Source organism: Rousettus aegyptiacus, unplaced genomic scaffold (genome assembly GCF_014176215.1).
Source record: "Rousettus aegyptiacus isolate mRouAeg1 unplaced genomic scaffold, mRouAeg1.p scaffold_m13_p_1, whole genome shotgun sequence".
Taxonomy (NCBI): domain Eukaryota; kingdom Metazoa; phylum Chordata; class Mammalia; order Chiroptera; family Pteropodidae; genus Rousettus; species Rousettus aegyptiacus.
In genome coordinates this window covers 29,672,816-29,689,929 of record NW_023416284.1, presented here as the reverse complement: position 1 = coordinate 29,689,929, position 17,114 = coordinate 29,672,816, and the positions used below count along the sequence as shown (strand labels likewise).

General features: G+C 35.3%; 1 protein-coding gene across 4 annotated transcripts in view; it reads left to right on the top strand.

The window, feature by feature from the left end:
- TESK2 (testis associated actin remodelling kinase 2) overlaps positions 1-17,114 on the top strand; it is a 104,923-nt gene that overhangs the window by 39,972 nt on the left and 47,837 nt on the right. For 3 of the 4 annotated variants that reach the window (XM_016137808.2, XM_016137807.2, XM_016137806.2), the window contains exon 3: positions 13,263-13,384. In XM_016137808.2, the coding sequence (XP_015993294.1) occupies positions 13,263-13,384 (122 nt within the window). Of the gene's footprint in view, positions 1-6,953; positions 7,211-13,262; positions 13,385-17,114 lie in introns of all 4 variants that reach the window. The other variant, XM_016137809.2, reaches the window with a different exon arrangement.

The following is a 17,114-nucleotide window of genomic DNA, read 5'->3' as shown; positions in this document are numbered from 1 at the left end:
TAGAGTAAGTTACCTTTGCCACATTGTATTGGTTAGAAGTAAGTCACAAGGTCTTCCCCAGGTTAAAAGGGAGAAGATCACATGATGGCATGAACACCAGGAGGCAGGAATCATGGTTGCCAACCAGGGTCTGTTGCCACATACAGATTGCAGTGGGAGTACAAAGAAGCCATAATCTAATTTGGAGAGGGAAGATTTCATGGGAAAGTTGAACTTTAAGTTGAGATGTCAAGGGTGAGGAAGAACTAGCTAAGTGAAGGAATAGGTTGGAGATCAGCATTCTAAGGGGAGGGAACAGTTTATTCACAGGCCTTGATGAATGAAGTTGAAGGTACAGTTGAGGATCTGAAAGAAGTCTAGAATGGGTCGAGAATAGAGAGTCAAGGGGAGATTGGTAAGAGATGAAACAATGTCCCAGAGGTCAGCAGGGATTTATTGTTCAGGACCTCATCATCTTTAGGTCCTCAAGGATGAAGATTTTGAACTTTATCTTAAGAAACTTGCTTTTGAGCAAGGGCGTAATATGTTCTGATATGCATTATAATAAAAAGATCACTCTGACTACAAGTTATTAAATGAATTGAAGAGGGTAAGAATAGATTAAGTTTGGCAATGGTCCAGGTGAAAGATGTGATGTGTTCTTGTGGAGGTGTGTGTGGTAGCAGTAGGGATGGAGAAGAGTGAAATGATTTGAAATACTAGACATGCTTTTTAATATAACAGCTTAAATAAGTATGCTTGTAAAAAAAATTGATGTATTTAGAAGGTATTATCTGCAGCATTTGGTGAATGGTTGGATTGATAGACTAAGGAGGAATCAAAGATGATTTCAAATACTAGCAGCTGGATATTTGAACCCTGGAGGAAGAGCAGGTTTCAGATTTGGATTAGAGTGTGAGGTGCTTATGAGACCTATATATGGAAATGATCAATAAACAGTTGCTTATAAAGATATGGAGCTCAGAAGACAGATCTGACTTGGAAATGCAGATTTAAGAGTCATTAACATAGAGTAATGGAAGCCATGGGTATGAATGAGATTTATACAGAAGTTATAAATAGACTAAAAGAAGGCGCGGAACTAAACATTAAGGAACTCCATATTTAAGGGCTGAATAGAGGAATGAAGAGATGACAGAAGAGCCTGAATAAGAGTAGCAGGAGAGGTAAGAGAACCAATGTGTGTATATGTTTCTGTGTTAGTGAGTGTAAGAGAGACTTGTGAAGAAATTTAAGCTAAGATGAGCACAAAGTTTGTGTTCTTTTCACTGTACTCTGTATCACAATGCCTGTCTTGTAGTGTTGGAAGGATCAAATGAAATATATAGAGCACCTTGTAAAATGCCTACTTTATCAAGTGAATAGTAGCTTTGGTTATTTTTTAAATTTTATTTTATTAGTTTTAAGTATACAGTACATTCGTTAAACTTGTTATTTTTTGATGTTATTATTTTCTTTTTTCAGTTTTACACAACTGTTCAACTTTGATCTTTCATCAGCCCACTATTTTTTGATGTGATTTCATTTTTGATGGTTATATGAAAGCAAATGTCTTATTTCTTACTGTTACTTGAATTCTGTGGGCAAGTTACTTGAATTCTGTGCCTTGGTTTCCTCATCTGCAAATGGATATAATAATAGTACTATCGACCATAAAAAAAAGTTGACGAGGTATTCTGTCACCAAAAAGGATTTATTTGGGAAAAAGAAAGAATTGCAGTCTGGTACATGTAGACATGGTGAGCCATGTGCATGAACTGAACCAGGCAAAGATGGAGAATGTACTTTATAAGAGGGTATGAGGAAGTTAAGGGGGAGGAGCTGTTACAATCTTAAAGCTATGTTGCAAATATAGAATTCTTCCTGTAGGGTTGTTGCAATGGCATAGAGTGTGATAGCTTCTCTCATAGGCCCTACTTCTTCCAACAGGCCCTCCTGATTTCTGTCTAGTTTAAGATCTCCATCATAAATTTTAACTGTAACTACCATATGGTGTCGTTGAGAAGATTTAATGAGCTAGTATATATAGAGTACTTAGAATAATATCTCGTATATTATTAGATATAGTAGACATTAATAAACCCTATACGAGGTCTAGTTATTGTTTGTTATGTATGTAGTTATCTGTTTGAGTTATTTGTGCTAAGTACTGTGTTAAGAACTTGTGTACCTTATCTTTTTATATTATCACAACAGTCTTACAAGTAGCTACACTGGCGTTATATAAATGAGGAAACTGAGGTTCAAAAATGTTTAGTATCTTGCCAGATATATCATAACAAGTAAATGGTACAGCTAGGATTTGAATTCCTATCTACCTAATTGATAAATGGAGTATTACATGTAATTTTGATCCAATATACAAGAAATTATTTTATCAAGTTTTATATATTTATGCTATATTCTTTGAATATTATATATTCCACTTTCTGCCTGGTATATATATTTTTTCCCTCTCTATTCTCCCCTCGCTGTACTTCCACCCCTGACCCATGGATCTTGCCGTTTCCCCATAAGAACTGGATCTCTGAAGGTGGGGCGTCCCCACCCACATGCTCACAGTGTGCACCTGGGGCCCGGTGGGCCTGGCTCACGCAGTGTACTTGGTGGGCTTGGCACACCTGGAGTATGGTTCATGGCTCCACCTGGGGCCCGAACCCAGGACCTTCTGTGTGCAAAGCAGATGTGCTAACTACTACACTATGGAGTCTCCCCACTGGTGTGTTTTTGTAAATTGACAGCACTATGTTTGGAAATGCCAGCTATAAGAAACAGTAAACTTTAAACTAAAAGAGCCAGATATGTGCCATCTGCTTGGTACTGAAAAATTGATTTATTCATATTCATGATTATACATTTATTATTTAGAACACATGGAGTTTGTCATGCAAACTCTAAATCTATAGCAGTATTAACTAACAGTTGTGGTATAAGGAAAGCAAGGGGGAACATTTCAGCATGTGAATGTTATTTTATTCTGGGATGTTTTATTTTTATACTTGGGAAGGTAAAGTTTTTGTGTTCTCTGGTAGCCTGGTCTGCTTTGAGAGTATCATACGGAGTCTCAAAATGCTGTCAAATGGTCTCAGTACTCCAACTGACTAATTTTTTTAGCCTCTCAAAGTATAACTAGTGAAATTTTTCAAGAGAGTGAATCTTTTCTCTTTTAAATATGATCATTGTTGCAGCCCGAATCTACAAACACTCAAGGATTTTTCTCAAGTTGTCTGTATTTTACTTCATGATTGTGTTTGTCCTTCTCTATGTGCTTCTCTGAGTCCTCACTGTAAAAAGTATTTTCATCAACCATGTGGTCCTGTTCTAACAAGATGTAATGTCTGCATATTTTAATAACCACTATGTTAAGAAAGAGTTAAGCGCTGTGTCTTGGAGGTGGGTAAGGCAACTTTTATAAGATAACTAAGAACTGGACATTGATGATGATGTGAGGTAGTACATGTTTTATCTGAGAGCGAAGGTTAGGAAAAAGCCTATTAGGCATTTCTGACATACCGGTTTTTTGTTTTTGCTGAATGAGATGTCAGTTTATACCAAGGCCATTTGAGGAATGAAACAGTGAATTCTGGGAGTGATCTGAACCACCCCCAACTCCAAAACATCCATGAGCAAGATGCGTGGTGTGTGTGTGTGTGTGTGTGTGTGTGTGTGTGTGTGTGTGTCTGTCTCTCTCTCTGTGTGTCTGTCTGTCTGTCTGTCTGTCTCTCTGTGTGTGTCTGTCTGCCTGCTTGTCTCTTGTCTCCTCATAGCAAATCAGCCATTTCAGAATTAAACTGCTCCAGGTAGTGAGAGAATTAAGGTAACCCTCAATATTAAGAATGGCACTAAGGAAGAATGAAAATAGAGAAAACCCTTAATTGTATAATATCACTCTGGCATGAAATGTGTTATGTAGAGATTGAGCATATCTTTAATCAGAAAAATGTTTTCAATGTCAAAAAGTCAAGGAAAAGAGTATGGACAGAGACGACTAGAATAGCGAAGATAGAACCTTGAGAAGTACATTTATTAGGGGAGAGTGTGGTGAAGGAAGAGAGAGACAAGCAACAGTCAGAAATAGGTTCTAAAAGACCAGGGAAGCTCCCAAATCTACCAAACACAAATTCCAAGGGGCTGGCACCATATTACAGAGGTTTACAAAAGAAAGAATAGGGAGGGAAAAGAACTTCCTTCCCCACTTCTCACCTCTCTTTTTAAAGGAGTTTAGCATTGAAAGGCCTGGCAGAAAAGATAATAGCAGTCTGCTGCTTCTTAGAGCTCCCACCTTGGAAATGGTTTTTGTTGCATATCCTTATTGTCTGTCAAAACTGCTTCCTGCTGAATTTCCTATTGTTTTTCTTGTTGCATTTATCTGGTTTTGCAACCTCTTCGAGGTGGGGGTGGGTAGCTTCAGTGTTTTTGGGGGTGTGAAATGGTGTGTTTTAAAGGAGAATGCATATCATATGCCTACTTAAGTTTCACACACAACAGTGTATGATTGTAGCTATTGGCCATATTCAGTACATTTAATATTAACTCCAGAGATGATGTGGAAAGTTGGGCTGCTAACTAGTAAAGAATTTTGTAGTTATCTCTGTGGGCTGAGCTAAGCACTAGGTGACATCAAGGGATAATTTATCAGGTAGCAAATTTTACTGTGTGCATATTGCTATGCAGAAATATCTCCCAAGATCTTTCACCTTAATTATTAATCCAGCTGGAAAAACAAAAACTGAAAGCACACAAGTTGTATGTACAACTTGGATTCGCTCAGTACATAGAAGTATTTCTGTAAATGATATGACATAGACATATATGAAGGCATATGAAAGATATTACAAAAAGCTGATGCTAGAAGGTATTATTTTGCAGTGAGGAGAGTGAGAAGCTTGATTGCTTCCCCCTTGTGATCTCATAGCACTCATCTAATATTCTATTTCAGCATGTTATAAACATTGGAATTATTTGGTATCTTAATCACTTATTTATTTACTTACTCAGCATATATTTGGTTAATGCTTACTAGGTGTACAACATTGAGCTAGATATTAGGGATAGAGAAATAAATAAAATCCTGCCCTAAAAGAGCTCTTTGCTTAGGGTGGAAGACAGGAAATGTATTTAAAACACAGTATTTGCCAAGGTAGAGCCTTTGGCAAGAGCCTGAAATTGCTCAATACATAATTGCTAAGTGCGTGAAAGTATGCATAAAGTGCTAAAGAATATGTAATACTGGGTACCAGTACAAACCTTATTTGAAGAGGTCAGAGAAGGCTTCCCAGAGGTCACCCTTGAGTTTTCTTGAAGAAGAGAGCTTGTCTAGTAGACAAGTAGGAAAAGGGCATTTCAGGCAAGAGGAAAAGCATGTGTGGAGACACAGAGTAATGTGAGCATGGAATATTTTGGAAATGGTGAGAGACTGGTTTTGTTTCATATCTGGAGGGTACATGTAAAGAACTGGTAAACCTGTGATGAGTCTAGAAGGGTAGGCAGGGACTAGAAAATTAAAGACCTTTTTTTTCTTGATCCAGATTTGCTTTTTTAATTTTATTAGTTTTTTTCCTCCCCCAAATCAATTTTTGGCCTGTTGAAACTCTGTTGTTTGTTTATGTCATTTATTTTTGCTTTTATCTTTATTATTTTACATTCTTGTTTTCTAACATCTTTAGTCGAACTCTGATTTGCTTTTGATCTTTTGCAAATCAATTAGGATTATCTTTGGCAGTATGTTACAGAAACCTGAACACTGGCTTGTTCAAATAAGAGATTAATTTTTCTCAAAAAATCTTGAGAAATTCCTGTGCTGTGCAACTGCTTGAAGAAGTCACCAACAATCCAGTTTTCTAGCTTCCTCTGTCTGTAGTGTGCTGCTTTTGTCCTTTTGGTTTATTTCCTTAAGATAGCTGCTTTTGATGCAAGCACCACATCTTTGTTTTAGTCTATGAAAGGGGAAGGATAAAGGATAATTTCACTAGAAAAACAGTAGCATTCCCAGAATTCCCACCTAGCAATTCCCACTTAATCTCTTTAATAGGACTGCATTACTTTACCACCCTAGCAGCAAGGAAGATTGCCAAATTGAATGTTTTAACTGCAAACATTGCCATCTAATTGGGGTTCCCTTAGTCAAGAAAAGGGGGTAAACAATTAGTATTATCCACTATACTTGTTTTTAATGATCGTTTTATTGTTAATTTCTAACTTTATTTCATAGTGGCGTAGGAATGTGGTGTTTGAACCACACTGATCCTTTGAAATTTTTTGAGAATTCCTTTGTGTTGTAGTACCTATGCATTCTGTAAAATTTTTTATGATACTTGGAAAAAAAATAAACGAAACTTATCTTTGTTGGGACAAGTTAGATCAGACATGTTAGTTTTTATTAAAATGTACTATATCCATACTCATTTCTTGTCTGCTTGAGATTTTACTCCCTGAGAGGTAAGTTTTATCAAATTTGCCTTGTCAGGCTATATTGTTATATACATATAAATGGTTATTATATCTTGACAGAATAATTGTTATGTAATGTGCACATAGTACTTTTTTCTTTTGATCAGTTGTTCTCAGCCCTATCAGGCCCAATGTTCTTTGCATTACCCAGGTTCAAATTCTGGCTCTGTCTTTTACTAGCTGTATGATCTTAAGCAAGTCATTTAATCTCTTTCCAGTTTCCATAGCTATAAATGGGAGATATTAATACCTACCTCACAGAATCATTTTGAGGATTGAATGAGTTAATATATATAAAGTAGTTACCCAGGAGAACGTATTACGTAGCAAGTGCTATCAGTGTTATGTATATTTTTGCTGTTATAACAATTTTTATGTTGAAGGAATTTTTATATTTAAAATTAGCTAGCTAGACTCAGTTTAGATGATCCTACTTTTGTTGGCAACATTCAAAGCATCATACTCAGCAGCCAGTTGAACATGTGCCTCCTTCTCTCCATCAGGCCTGATCAGATTTTGACCTTGGGTACGTCAGTTTCGTAGAGCTTCTTCACAGCCTGTTTGATCTATCTGGTGCTTGTTGTCCTTGACATCCACAATGAACACAAATGTGTTGTTGTCTTCTGTGTTCATCATGGCTGACTCAATAATCAGAAAGAACTTAATGATGGCATAGTGGTAAAGCTTGTTTCTGCTGGGAGTGCTCTTCTGAGGATATTTGGGCTACCTTCAGAGCTGCAGTCCCTTGGGCTGTCGGAAGGTGGGTAATGTGAAGATTTTTTTTGCTTTGGCTGTGTAAGCTTTTCAGCATTGCTTTCTTGTTCTTGAAAGCTTTTGCTTTGGCTTCAGCTTTGGGAGAGATTGGGGCTTCCTTTGCTTTTGGCACTATCTTCATGAAAAGCTATTACGGTTTTTAAAATGTTAACAACTACACTGAAATGAAATTGATAGGTAACTTAAGTTACTATTGCTCATAATTATAAAACATCACCATGATATTCTAACTCTATGATAAATGAAAAGTAAAAGAAAATTAAATTAGTAAAAATAAAGATTTTAGTATGCAGATTTTTGGGCCTGATTCTTCTAGAAGACATAATGAAGTAAGTAATCAGATGCTTTGATCCTCTTATAAATGACTAGTTTTAGATTTAAGAGAAGACAGTTAGAAGCCACTCCATGCAAGAAGAAAAAGAGAAGAGATACCAATGGATATTATAATAAAAATATAATAACATACCAGATTTATTTGTATGTGATAAGGGAAAGAGGGATGTAACTTCAGTTGAAACAGATATAGCATTCCAAGACAAATTACACATGATGGAGAGCAAACAAGGAGGTTATGGTATATCTTTGCCAATTTTGTCAGAGTATTTCTTTGTAAAATATTCATTTAATCTTGAATGATTCATTGTTTCATTAGGGAAAAAAATTGGGAGAGTAGGCACATTGAATATTTGTGGGCAGAGCTAAAGTATATTTTATTTATATTTGATATTTTGAAATAAATGTGAAATAACTCACCATAAAAACTATAAATGCATTCTGATACATAGGTGTTGAATTGATATTCAGATACCAGAAGCAGTGTAGCCTTGGTTGTCTGATTTTTCTGAAATTCTTACCAATTTTCCTAGAAAATTAAGTATATATTAAAATCATGCAAGATGACTTTGTTTTTATGTAAAATGGAGTTAGAATCCAAGCTCAGGTGATAAATATGTTCTTCATTTACCTGAATGTCTGGCAAGACTTAAGAATTTCATATAGTACGTGGAACCAGGTTTCCTTGTGCAGTTCTGCACTGTATCTTGCAGGATGTCTAACCTGTGACTGGCAACACTCCTGCCTCCAATCACTTTATACTTAAAATATTTCACCTGAAAACCTTAAAAACACCTCCAAAGGGAGGTGGTATAGTCTCTGTTGAAGACTACTGTTTTAAACTCGATTTGCCTAATATTAATATTGCTATCCCAGCTTACTGTATAGTTATTGTACACTCACCGTGATTCCTTGACTGGAAGTCCTAAGCCTCTCATTTAATAGTTAACTTTATGATTAATTGCTTTGTGACAGTTCTTATATTGTCCTTGTGTTATTTCTGTCCTTATTATTTCTCAGAACTGGTCAGAGGTTTATGCATTTCTTCCCCTCTAGAAATAAGCTTTCTAAATCTAGTTAACCATATAAATTCAGCAAACATTTTTTGAGCAGTCAGCTATTAAATGCTAGGCACTGTGCTAGAGAAGAGATTCTCAACTTGTATGTATCTTCCAGGACTACATTCTCCTCCTACAGGGCCATAGTGTCATTATTTATACCTTAGACAATTAACCTTAATTCAGTAAAATCATTTACAGTCTCTATTAAGATTTCCCTATTTGTTTCCAAAACGTCTTTTATAGCTTTTTTGACCTAGAATCTAATCATGGTCTTATACCTTGATTTCATTTCAGTGGTTATGTCTGTTAATTTTTTTAAATCTAGAATGTTATCACATATTTTGTTTATTCGAAGAGTAGTGTACAGTTGTCTTTTAGATATTCTGGATCTGTCTAGTTGTTTTCTAATAATTAGACTCGAGTTAAACATTTCAGGAAGTGATCAGAAGGTTGATAATGTCAGATGTTTTACTTTCAGTAATGCTAAATACAACCCCTTGGTTAAGGTGCTAGCCACCAGATCTCTCCATTGTAAAGGTACATTTTTCCCTTTGTAATAAGTAAGTAATCTTGGGGGCATATACAAATTTGAATATTGTTTTTACTTAAAATATGTGTTTTCTATGTCATTTCAAACTCACCTGCTATGCAAAATTCTTATGAGCATATAGTTTCTTGATTTTATTAAAAACAATCTATTGAATGCTTTCTATGTGTCAAGCACTATGTTAAGTAATTTATATATATTATCTTTATTACAGCATTATTTTATCTTCCATAATGATTCTCTGAGATAGAGACTATTATTCTCTTCATTTTGCAACAGAGGATGTTGTGACGGGGAGCCAATTGAGATTAATTATGAGCCTTTATTAGCTGGCCAGCAACTGACTCTCCCCACTAGAGAATCAGCCCCGAGCTTTCAGAGGAGGTCACTTATAAAGCCTACAATTACATTAAACAAGCAAGCAGGTTTACAAAAGCTGGAGTTAGCCATTAGCATATCTTTGCACAGGATAACTACACCGTTAACATTAGCATATCTTTGCACAAAATATCTCCTGAACTATACCCTGGTTAAACATTAAACAAGCAAGCAGAAGCTGGCCACTTAACAAAGAGTTCAAAAAGTAGTCATACTAATAATTTAAGTTAAAACTTGGATTCATTTTGCTCGTCTCCAAAGCTCCAGCACTGTACCACTCTGCTATGCTCTTCTTTGGAAAGCAGATTTAGAGATCCTGTGGTAGCATCAGATGAGTTTAAAAGTCAAAGAGAGGTAGAAATTTTCTTACCTTGGTAATTTTCTTTTCACTGGTTCTTTCTTCTCTTTTTCCTTCCTTCCTTCTTTTCTAATTGTGGTAAAATACACATAACATAAACCTTACTGTTTTAACCATTTTTAAATGTACAATTCAGTTCATATTATTGTGTTACCTGTCTCCAGAGCTCTTTCACTGTGCAGAGCTGAAACTCTGTACCCATTCACTCCAAATTCCTCCCTTTTCCCACAAACCCTGTCAATAACCATTCTGCATTCTGGCTGTGTGAATTTGACTGTCCTAGGTACCTCATATAAATGGAATCATATACTATTTGTCTTTTGAGACTGGCTTATTTTACTTAGCATATCTTCAGGGTTCATCCATATTGTAAGTGCCAGAATTTCCTTCCTTTTTAAAGCTGAATAGTCTTCCATTGAAGAAATATACTACATTTTGTTTATCCATCCATCTGTGGTTGGACACTTAGGTTGCTCCTACCTTTTGGCTGTTATGAGCAATGCTGCTATGAACATGGGTGTACACATATTTTTTTGACACTCTGCTTTGAATTCTTTTGTGTATATATCCAGAAGTAGAATTGCTGGGTCAGATGACAATTTTATTTTTAATTTTTCGAGGTCTTACCTTTAAACATATTTAAAAATATCAGTTTCTTAAGAATCCTTTTATTAGTAGTAACAATAATCTATGTTTAGAAGACAAACTTAAGCAGAAATAGACTTTTTTCTTTACTCTGAAAATCTAAGTATATTTGAGGGCTAATTCATTTTTGTGGCTTTGATAACTTGAAATGAATATGCCCTTCCATTTAGGCAGGTTTCCCATATTTTGTGGCCCTCTACATTTAATGGTACTTTTTTCTTCCTTTATTATCTGTAGTCTATTTTGTACTTTAAAAAAAAAAAAATCTATCCAATCTATTAATACTTGAGGATTCACTGAAGTCCCATGGAGTTTTCCCCTAAGTGCCCGTTCTATCAACATTATATAAATACCTCTTGTGCTATACTTGATCCTTCTCTTTCTAATCTGACTAGCCGTATAGCTTAGCTTATTGTTTGTCCCTTTCTAGATGGTACACTCCAGAAAATTTTGACAAAATCTTATGCTACTTTTCTGGTTATATCCTTCCTTCAACCTCTGCCACCAAAAAAAAATGAAAAAGAAAGAAAAGTACTCTTACTCCCAGCCCCCACCCCAAAGAGATCACCTGGAGAAACAAATGATTCACTGGCCCTTAGAAATTATGTTAGAAGTATCATTTCACTGTTGTTGCTGTTGTTTTTACTGGGCCTTATGATGTTCCAGGGCCTCTAGGCACTGCAAGACAAAGATGAATACAATATACTTCCTGGTCTCAAGATGCTTTATAGTCTAGTAAAGAGATATTTATATACAAAACTATGTGACAAGTGGTATATTGGTGTTTTGAATGTTGTTCTGAGGTAGCATAAAGAAGGAAGCCACGAAGTAGTTTCCAGAGAGAGTCAAGGAAGGCTTCAGTGAGGAGGGGATATTTGAGTGTGGCTTGAAAGATAAATAGAATATGAGGAGCTAGAAGAAAAGAGAAGAATATTTTATGAAGAGAAAACAAAATACAGTGAATTATGAACATATGCATCATCTTGTCCATTTGTTTAAGGAAGTAGGATTTTTTTTCTGATTAGTTTGAAACACAGATTGTTTATCTCTATATTTCACACATTGCTTTAACATCAAACTTTCTTAAAAGCAGACTTTTGTTTAAAAAGTCAGAGTGTTTTTAGATGATGGAGAAAAAGAGGGACTTTCAGAATGGAGAGCCCTTATTAAAACACAGATGTCTTCTGTAAATAAAGTTGGAAAAATACAGTGTGTTCTTTGTATGTAAATGTCTCTTTTAACTTATCCATGCAGAATCTGAAAAGGAAAGCTACTTCTCTTTTATCAATCACGAGGTACATGACAACGGAATCATTGATGCACTAGGAAGAGATTTGGATTCCAAATCTCACTAAGCCATCTAGAAGAGGGGAAAGAGCCAATGTTTTGCATCCGTTTTTCTGATCAGGGTTCCTGTGGCTTAGTGTTTTTCTTCCTCCTCCCCCTTCTTCTGTCTGGCCATTCTGAAACGTTGGCTCTTTGAAACTGTGATATCTGTCTTATATTAGTAGATATTCTGAATGTATGGGGTTGCTGAATATATGGTGTTATTGTCATTTCAAGGCGTTTCTGGAGATTAAAGAGTTAAGTAGATTGTCATGTTTTCTACTGGAATTTCCACTTGGTCAAGTATAACATTCTGAAATAATACTCTTGAAGTCCATAAGGTGATATTTTTGCATAGTAAGTCCCTGTTGTGCAAGATTTGAAATAATTTTTTTTTAACCAGAAAGTAATGAAGTCTTTGGTGCTTCATTTTTCTGATGCCTCATTCATAATTTCTCATTTGGAAACACACATTTCAGTGAATATTTAGGCTTCTTTTGGGTAAGACAAACTATTTTCTGTGGTGGTCTTACTTTGCTACTACTGAAACCACATTTAGAGGGTGAAAACATAGTTAATTTTTTTTTTTTTTTTACCAGTGTTGTAGTTTGTGAAACCTGTGGAGTGTGGGTTGAAATTATAAAATAAGATTTTTACATGTAAAATAGATTGTATTTTATGGAGGGTGGATTCTTTAGTAGTGGACTTTCCTCTGTACATATGAGTGATAGTGTGAGTGGTGTGGCCCATGTGTTTTTGTATCTGACCTGAGTGTGTTTAAATGGTTATAAGATACTTTGGGTTGGGTTAGTATAACTTTAGCTTTGAATGGCTCCCTGACTTCTTTCTTTATTTAACATAAAATCCCTTTTTTTTTTTTTCTTATAGATATGTATTTTATGGTGCTTGGGGGAGATTTTGAGGATATGTCTTTAGTGTCTTATAAAGATTGTTTTATTGTTCCTTATGTGTAATATAAGGCTTCTGTATATATCTTTTCTCTGCACACTTAAAATTCCACAAAAGGAACTTTTTCCTTTTAGTGTCCTAAGATTCAGCAATGTTGGCCATGAGGAACCAACCTAATAAATTTCCCTCATTTTTTTCCTAAAGTATAAAAGAAAAAAAAGGACATGATTTCTTGAGATGTTATTAACAGTTTTTTTCTGGCCAGCTTAATGTGAAACAATTTTGCTCTTGGATAGAATAAATTAATCTTCATTAATGGAAATGAGGCCCTAATTAATCAGAATTTAAATAAGAATGTCAAGAATGTCACCTACCCTGTCTATTTTATCTAAACTGGTACTAAAAAACCTAGGCATGTTTTATATGTGGAGACTTTGTATAGCTGTTGCCCTTGAGCCTCTTTTCTTGTCCTATTTTCCAGGTGCGCCACCGAGCTTCTGGTCAGGTGATGGCTCTTAAGATGAACACGCTGAGCAGTAACCGGGCAAACATGCTGAAGGAAGTGCAGCTCATGAATAGACTCTCCCATCCCAACATCCTTAGGTAATGGCTTTTTTGTCCTGGGGATCAATGAGAAAGATGAAACATTGTTGGAGGCTTCATAGAATAGCATTAAGCTAAAAAGAGAGATTCGGAATTTTCTGTTGACTCAGTCTTGCTGGGGTTTAGCTGTGCTGTGGGTCTTTTTCTACCTATTGAGACATAATTTTCTGGTAATTGCCTGCATTTAGTAAAACAACTTTCTTCTGTCCCTCAAATTGCTTTACTTTAGTAGCAGCTCATCAGAACTGTTGTTTCCTGTTGTTGAACTGGTAATTTATCAAAGAGAAAAGATTTTAGTCTTTATATGGTATTTAATTTTTAATTGCTTAATGACTTAATTGCTTAATAATATCATTGCTTAATAATTAAATCAATGAATGAAAATTAAAAATTCAGTTATGCCTCAGACTATCCTTAACTTTCAGTACTCACTTTAGGTGACATAGTTCACCTTTTTAAAGGAGGATTATTTTTATATAGTTTACATAATCATCACTTTCTAGTTATCAGCATCTGAATCTTCCTTACTCTATCTTGTTTTATTTTTTACTGAGGTGAGTAGATTTCCAAATGAAACTATGAGGGAGGGAGAAGAACTTTCCTTTAACCTCCGAGGTTTTTTCGGCTGCTCTAAAAATTAAATCTACATGAGACAGATTAACAAGAGAAAATAACCAAATTATATATTTACTCATGAGGACCCCACATACATGGAAGAATCAAAGTCCCTCACATTCCTGAGAGTTCAGAGACAGAAAAGCAAAATGAGGTATATATGACATTCTGAGCTAAGGATGAGGTAAGGCACCTTGGGGCTTCAGTGGGTCATTGCAAAGGCAATAAGAAAAGCAAATGTTCAGTAATTAGGAGTTTGCCCTGCCATATAGATAGGTCAATAAAAGGTTATCTCTGATAATCTCTTATTATGGGCAAGGCCCCTAATTCAAATTCTTCTAGGTAGTTAAAGGTGTGGGGGTGGGAGGAAGAAGTTTCTCTTGAGCCTGTAGGGTCTCAGTTCCTTTAGCTCAAAATAATCTGCATACCGCAGAGGCACATCTTGGAGTGACTTGTTCTGAACTCCTGCAAAACCAAATAAAACAATTTAAGTCAGTATATATTTAAGTAGGGCTTATAAATAAGACACTTTGAAAAGTTAAAAGTACTATTTACCTAGGGTCATTTATTGCTTATATTTATATTGGACTTGAGAGAAATCATATAGCTTAAGTATGGTTTACATGTTTGGTCAGTAGTAGTAAATTATGGAATTAGATTATAATGCTTACTTGAAACTTCTGTCTTTATATAGAATGATTGGCTTCCTAGTCCACTCTGAAAATGTTAGCATGTATTTTTATTATGATGATTTTCTCCCCAACCCACAGATCAAATAAAATATTTTTGATGATGTGTCAGACATCAGAAAGGTATAAAGGTATATATAAAATGGAATGTCTGCTATTAAGGAATTTACACTCTAATTGGGGATCTAGGACTTACATACATGAAACGAGAACTAATAAAATCAGCTGGGAGACCACCACCTGGAGTAGAGCAAACTCTAAGTGCTATAGAAGTGCAAAGGAGTAAGAGATCATATTAGGTTGGTAGAGTTAGGAAGTTTTCTTGGAGGAGGATTTTAGAAGATAGGGAAGAAACTCAGAGCAAAGGAGGAGCAAAATAATAAATAAATAGCAATAAAGCAGAGGTTAAAAGTACAAAGCTTTTTAAGGAGTCAGTGAATAAAACTCCCATTATTAGCCAAACCATTTATTGAAGGCTTGTTGTATGATGGATGCTTTACCTATTTAAAGATTTAATTTTCACAGCTATTCTCCACTGAAGGAACTAAGGCCAAGAGATTATGTGTTGGCTAAGACCTGTGACTCTGAGGCCTAGACACTTCTACCATGCTTTTCCTAGAAGAACTGAGGGTTTGATAGGATGGTATTGGTAGATAAAAGTAGAAACATAGAATTGAGCCAAATTATTTGGAAATGCTTTGCATGAAGCCAGGAAGATTATATTTAATGCTCTGTGTATTGAATTCTGAGCAGGGACTAACTTGACAGAGGGTAATGGATAGCAAACAGAAACGGTTTAACGTTGGGAGACTAAATGTTTGAGAGTGAGATGGAGGAGGCTTGATTTGATATTCTGCTTTGGAATTTTTAAGCTGATCTTATTTTCATCTTCCTTAAAAAACATTTTTATTGTTTTTGTTACTATCATAGAAGTGATATATCATTGCTATGGAACCTATGGAAAGTAGAGTTAGCAAAAATAAATAAATAAATACAAATGAAAACTGCCCTTAATCTCAGCACCTAGGGGTCAAACTAGTATTAACACTGGTTTATTTCTTGCCAACTTTTTTTTATTTTACTATTTCTTTTCTTACTCTCTTCACTGTGAACTCGACCGGTGAACGTATTGGAAGATTGACTTTAAATAATTTTACTCAATCACAGCAAACTTTAAAAAAATATAAAATTGTTATATAATAGAGTAGTACAGTGTAGTATAATGATCAGAAATGAAGGCTCTCGATTCTAGATCAAGATGCCTGGATTTAAATCCTGGATCTTGACAAAGTTGCATAACCTCTGATTCTTAGTTTTCCCACCTATAAAATAAAGGTAATGGCAGTAAATACATCAGAGAGTTGTTATTGAGGATTAATTAAATAGTACATATAAAGCACCAAGAATATCACCTGACTCATGTTAAGTATTCCGTAAGTGTTAGCTCTTATTAGTTTCTTTTCCTCTGGCTAATGCTTCAGGCCCATCGAAGCCTGTCTTTTATAATTCATTCACTCATCAAACATTTGTGGCATGTGTACCACTGTTTTTAATATATTCAAGGGGTTTCTGCTAGACCAAGGCTGTTGAGAAGACCTTTCTGCAATGATGGAAATGTTTATCTGTGCTGTCCAATATCCATATATGGCTAATGAGCATTGAAATGTGGCTGGAATGAACAAGGCACTGAATTTTTTATTTGATTTGATTTAAATTACCACATGAAGTTAGTAGCTACTGTATTGGACAGTACTGGGCTGGAGTCCACCTACATCTTTGATCTTGTTTCACAAAATACATGCATGTGTGTTCCAGCTTAGAAATGTGTTGTGATGATACCATTCCTGTTATGATGTCTCCTTGAGTTTCTTGGCCTATCTCTTTTTGGTATCGTTGTTCAGGAATGACACATCCCTCCCTTTTAACTTACAAGAAGTAATATTTTTTGTTCTCAGCTAAATTTTCTAATATAGAAAAGGTAGCGTTAACCCTATCTTGATCTTTACAATAAGCCAACGAATGAGATAATGTATATAAAGCCCATGGATTTGTTATAATCCACAACTATATAATACATGAAAATTATTGTAATTATTGTTAACCATGGTGGATTTACACTCGGATGGTGACTCTTTGTTCTGCATAAGCCATCTGTCTCAAATATACTGCAGTTAAAAGCCTGGAAGTGGTTTACTTTTTAAAAGAAGCTTCTTATTGTTCATATCTTTTATGTTTTTATGTCTTCACTTCCATTGTATATTTTGAATACAACAAAAGGAAATTATCTTACTAGTGGCCTAGAGCAAACAGAGTCCTCTTAGCTTTCATTACTCATAGGAGTTCTAACTATAGCCGAAGAAACATTTATTATACTTCCCTAGGACACCTTAAATATCAAACTGAGCACAACTGTGTTAACCTCTAAA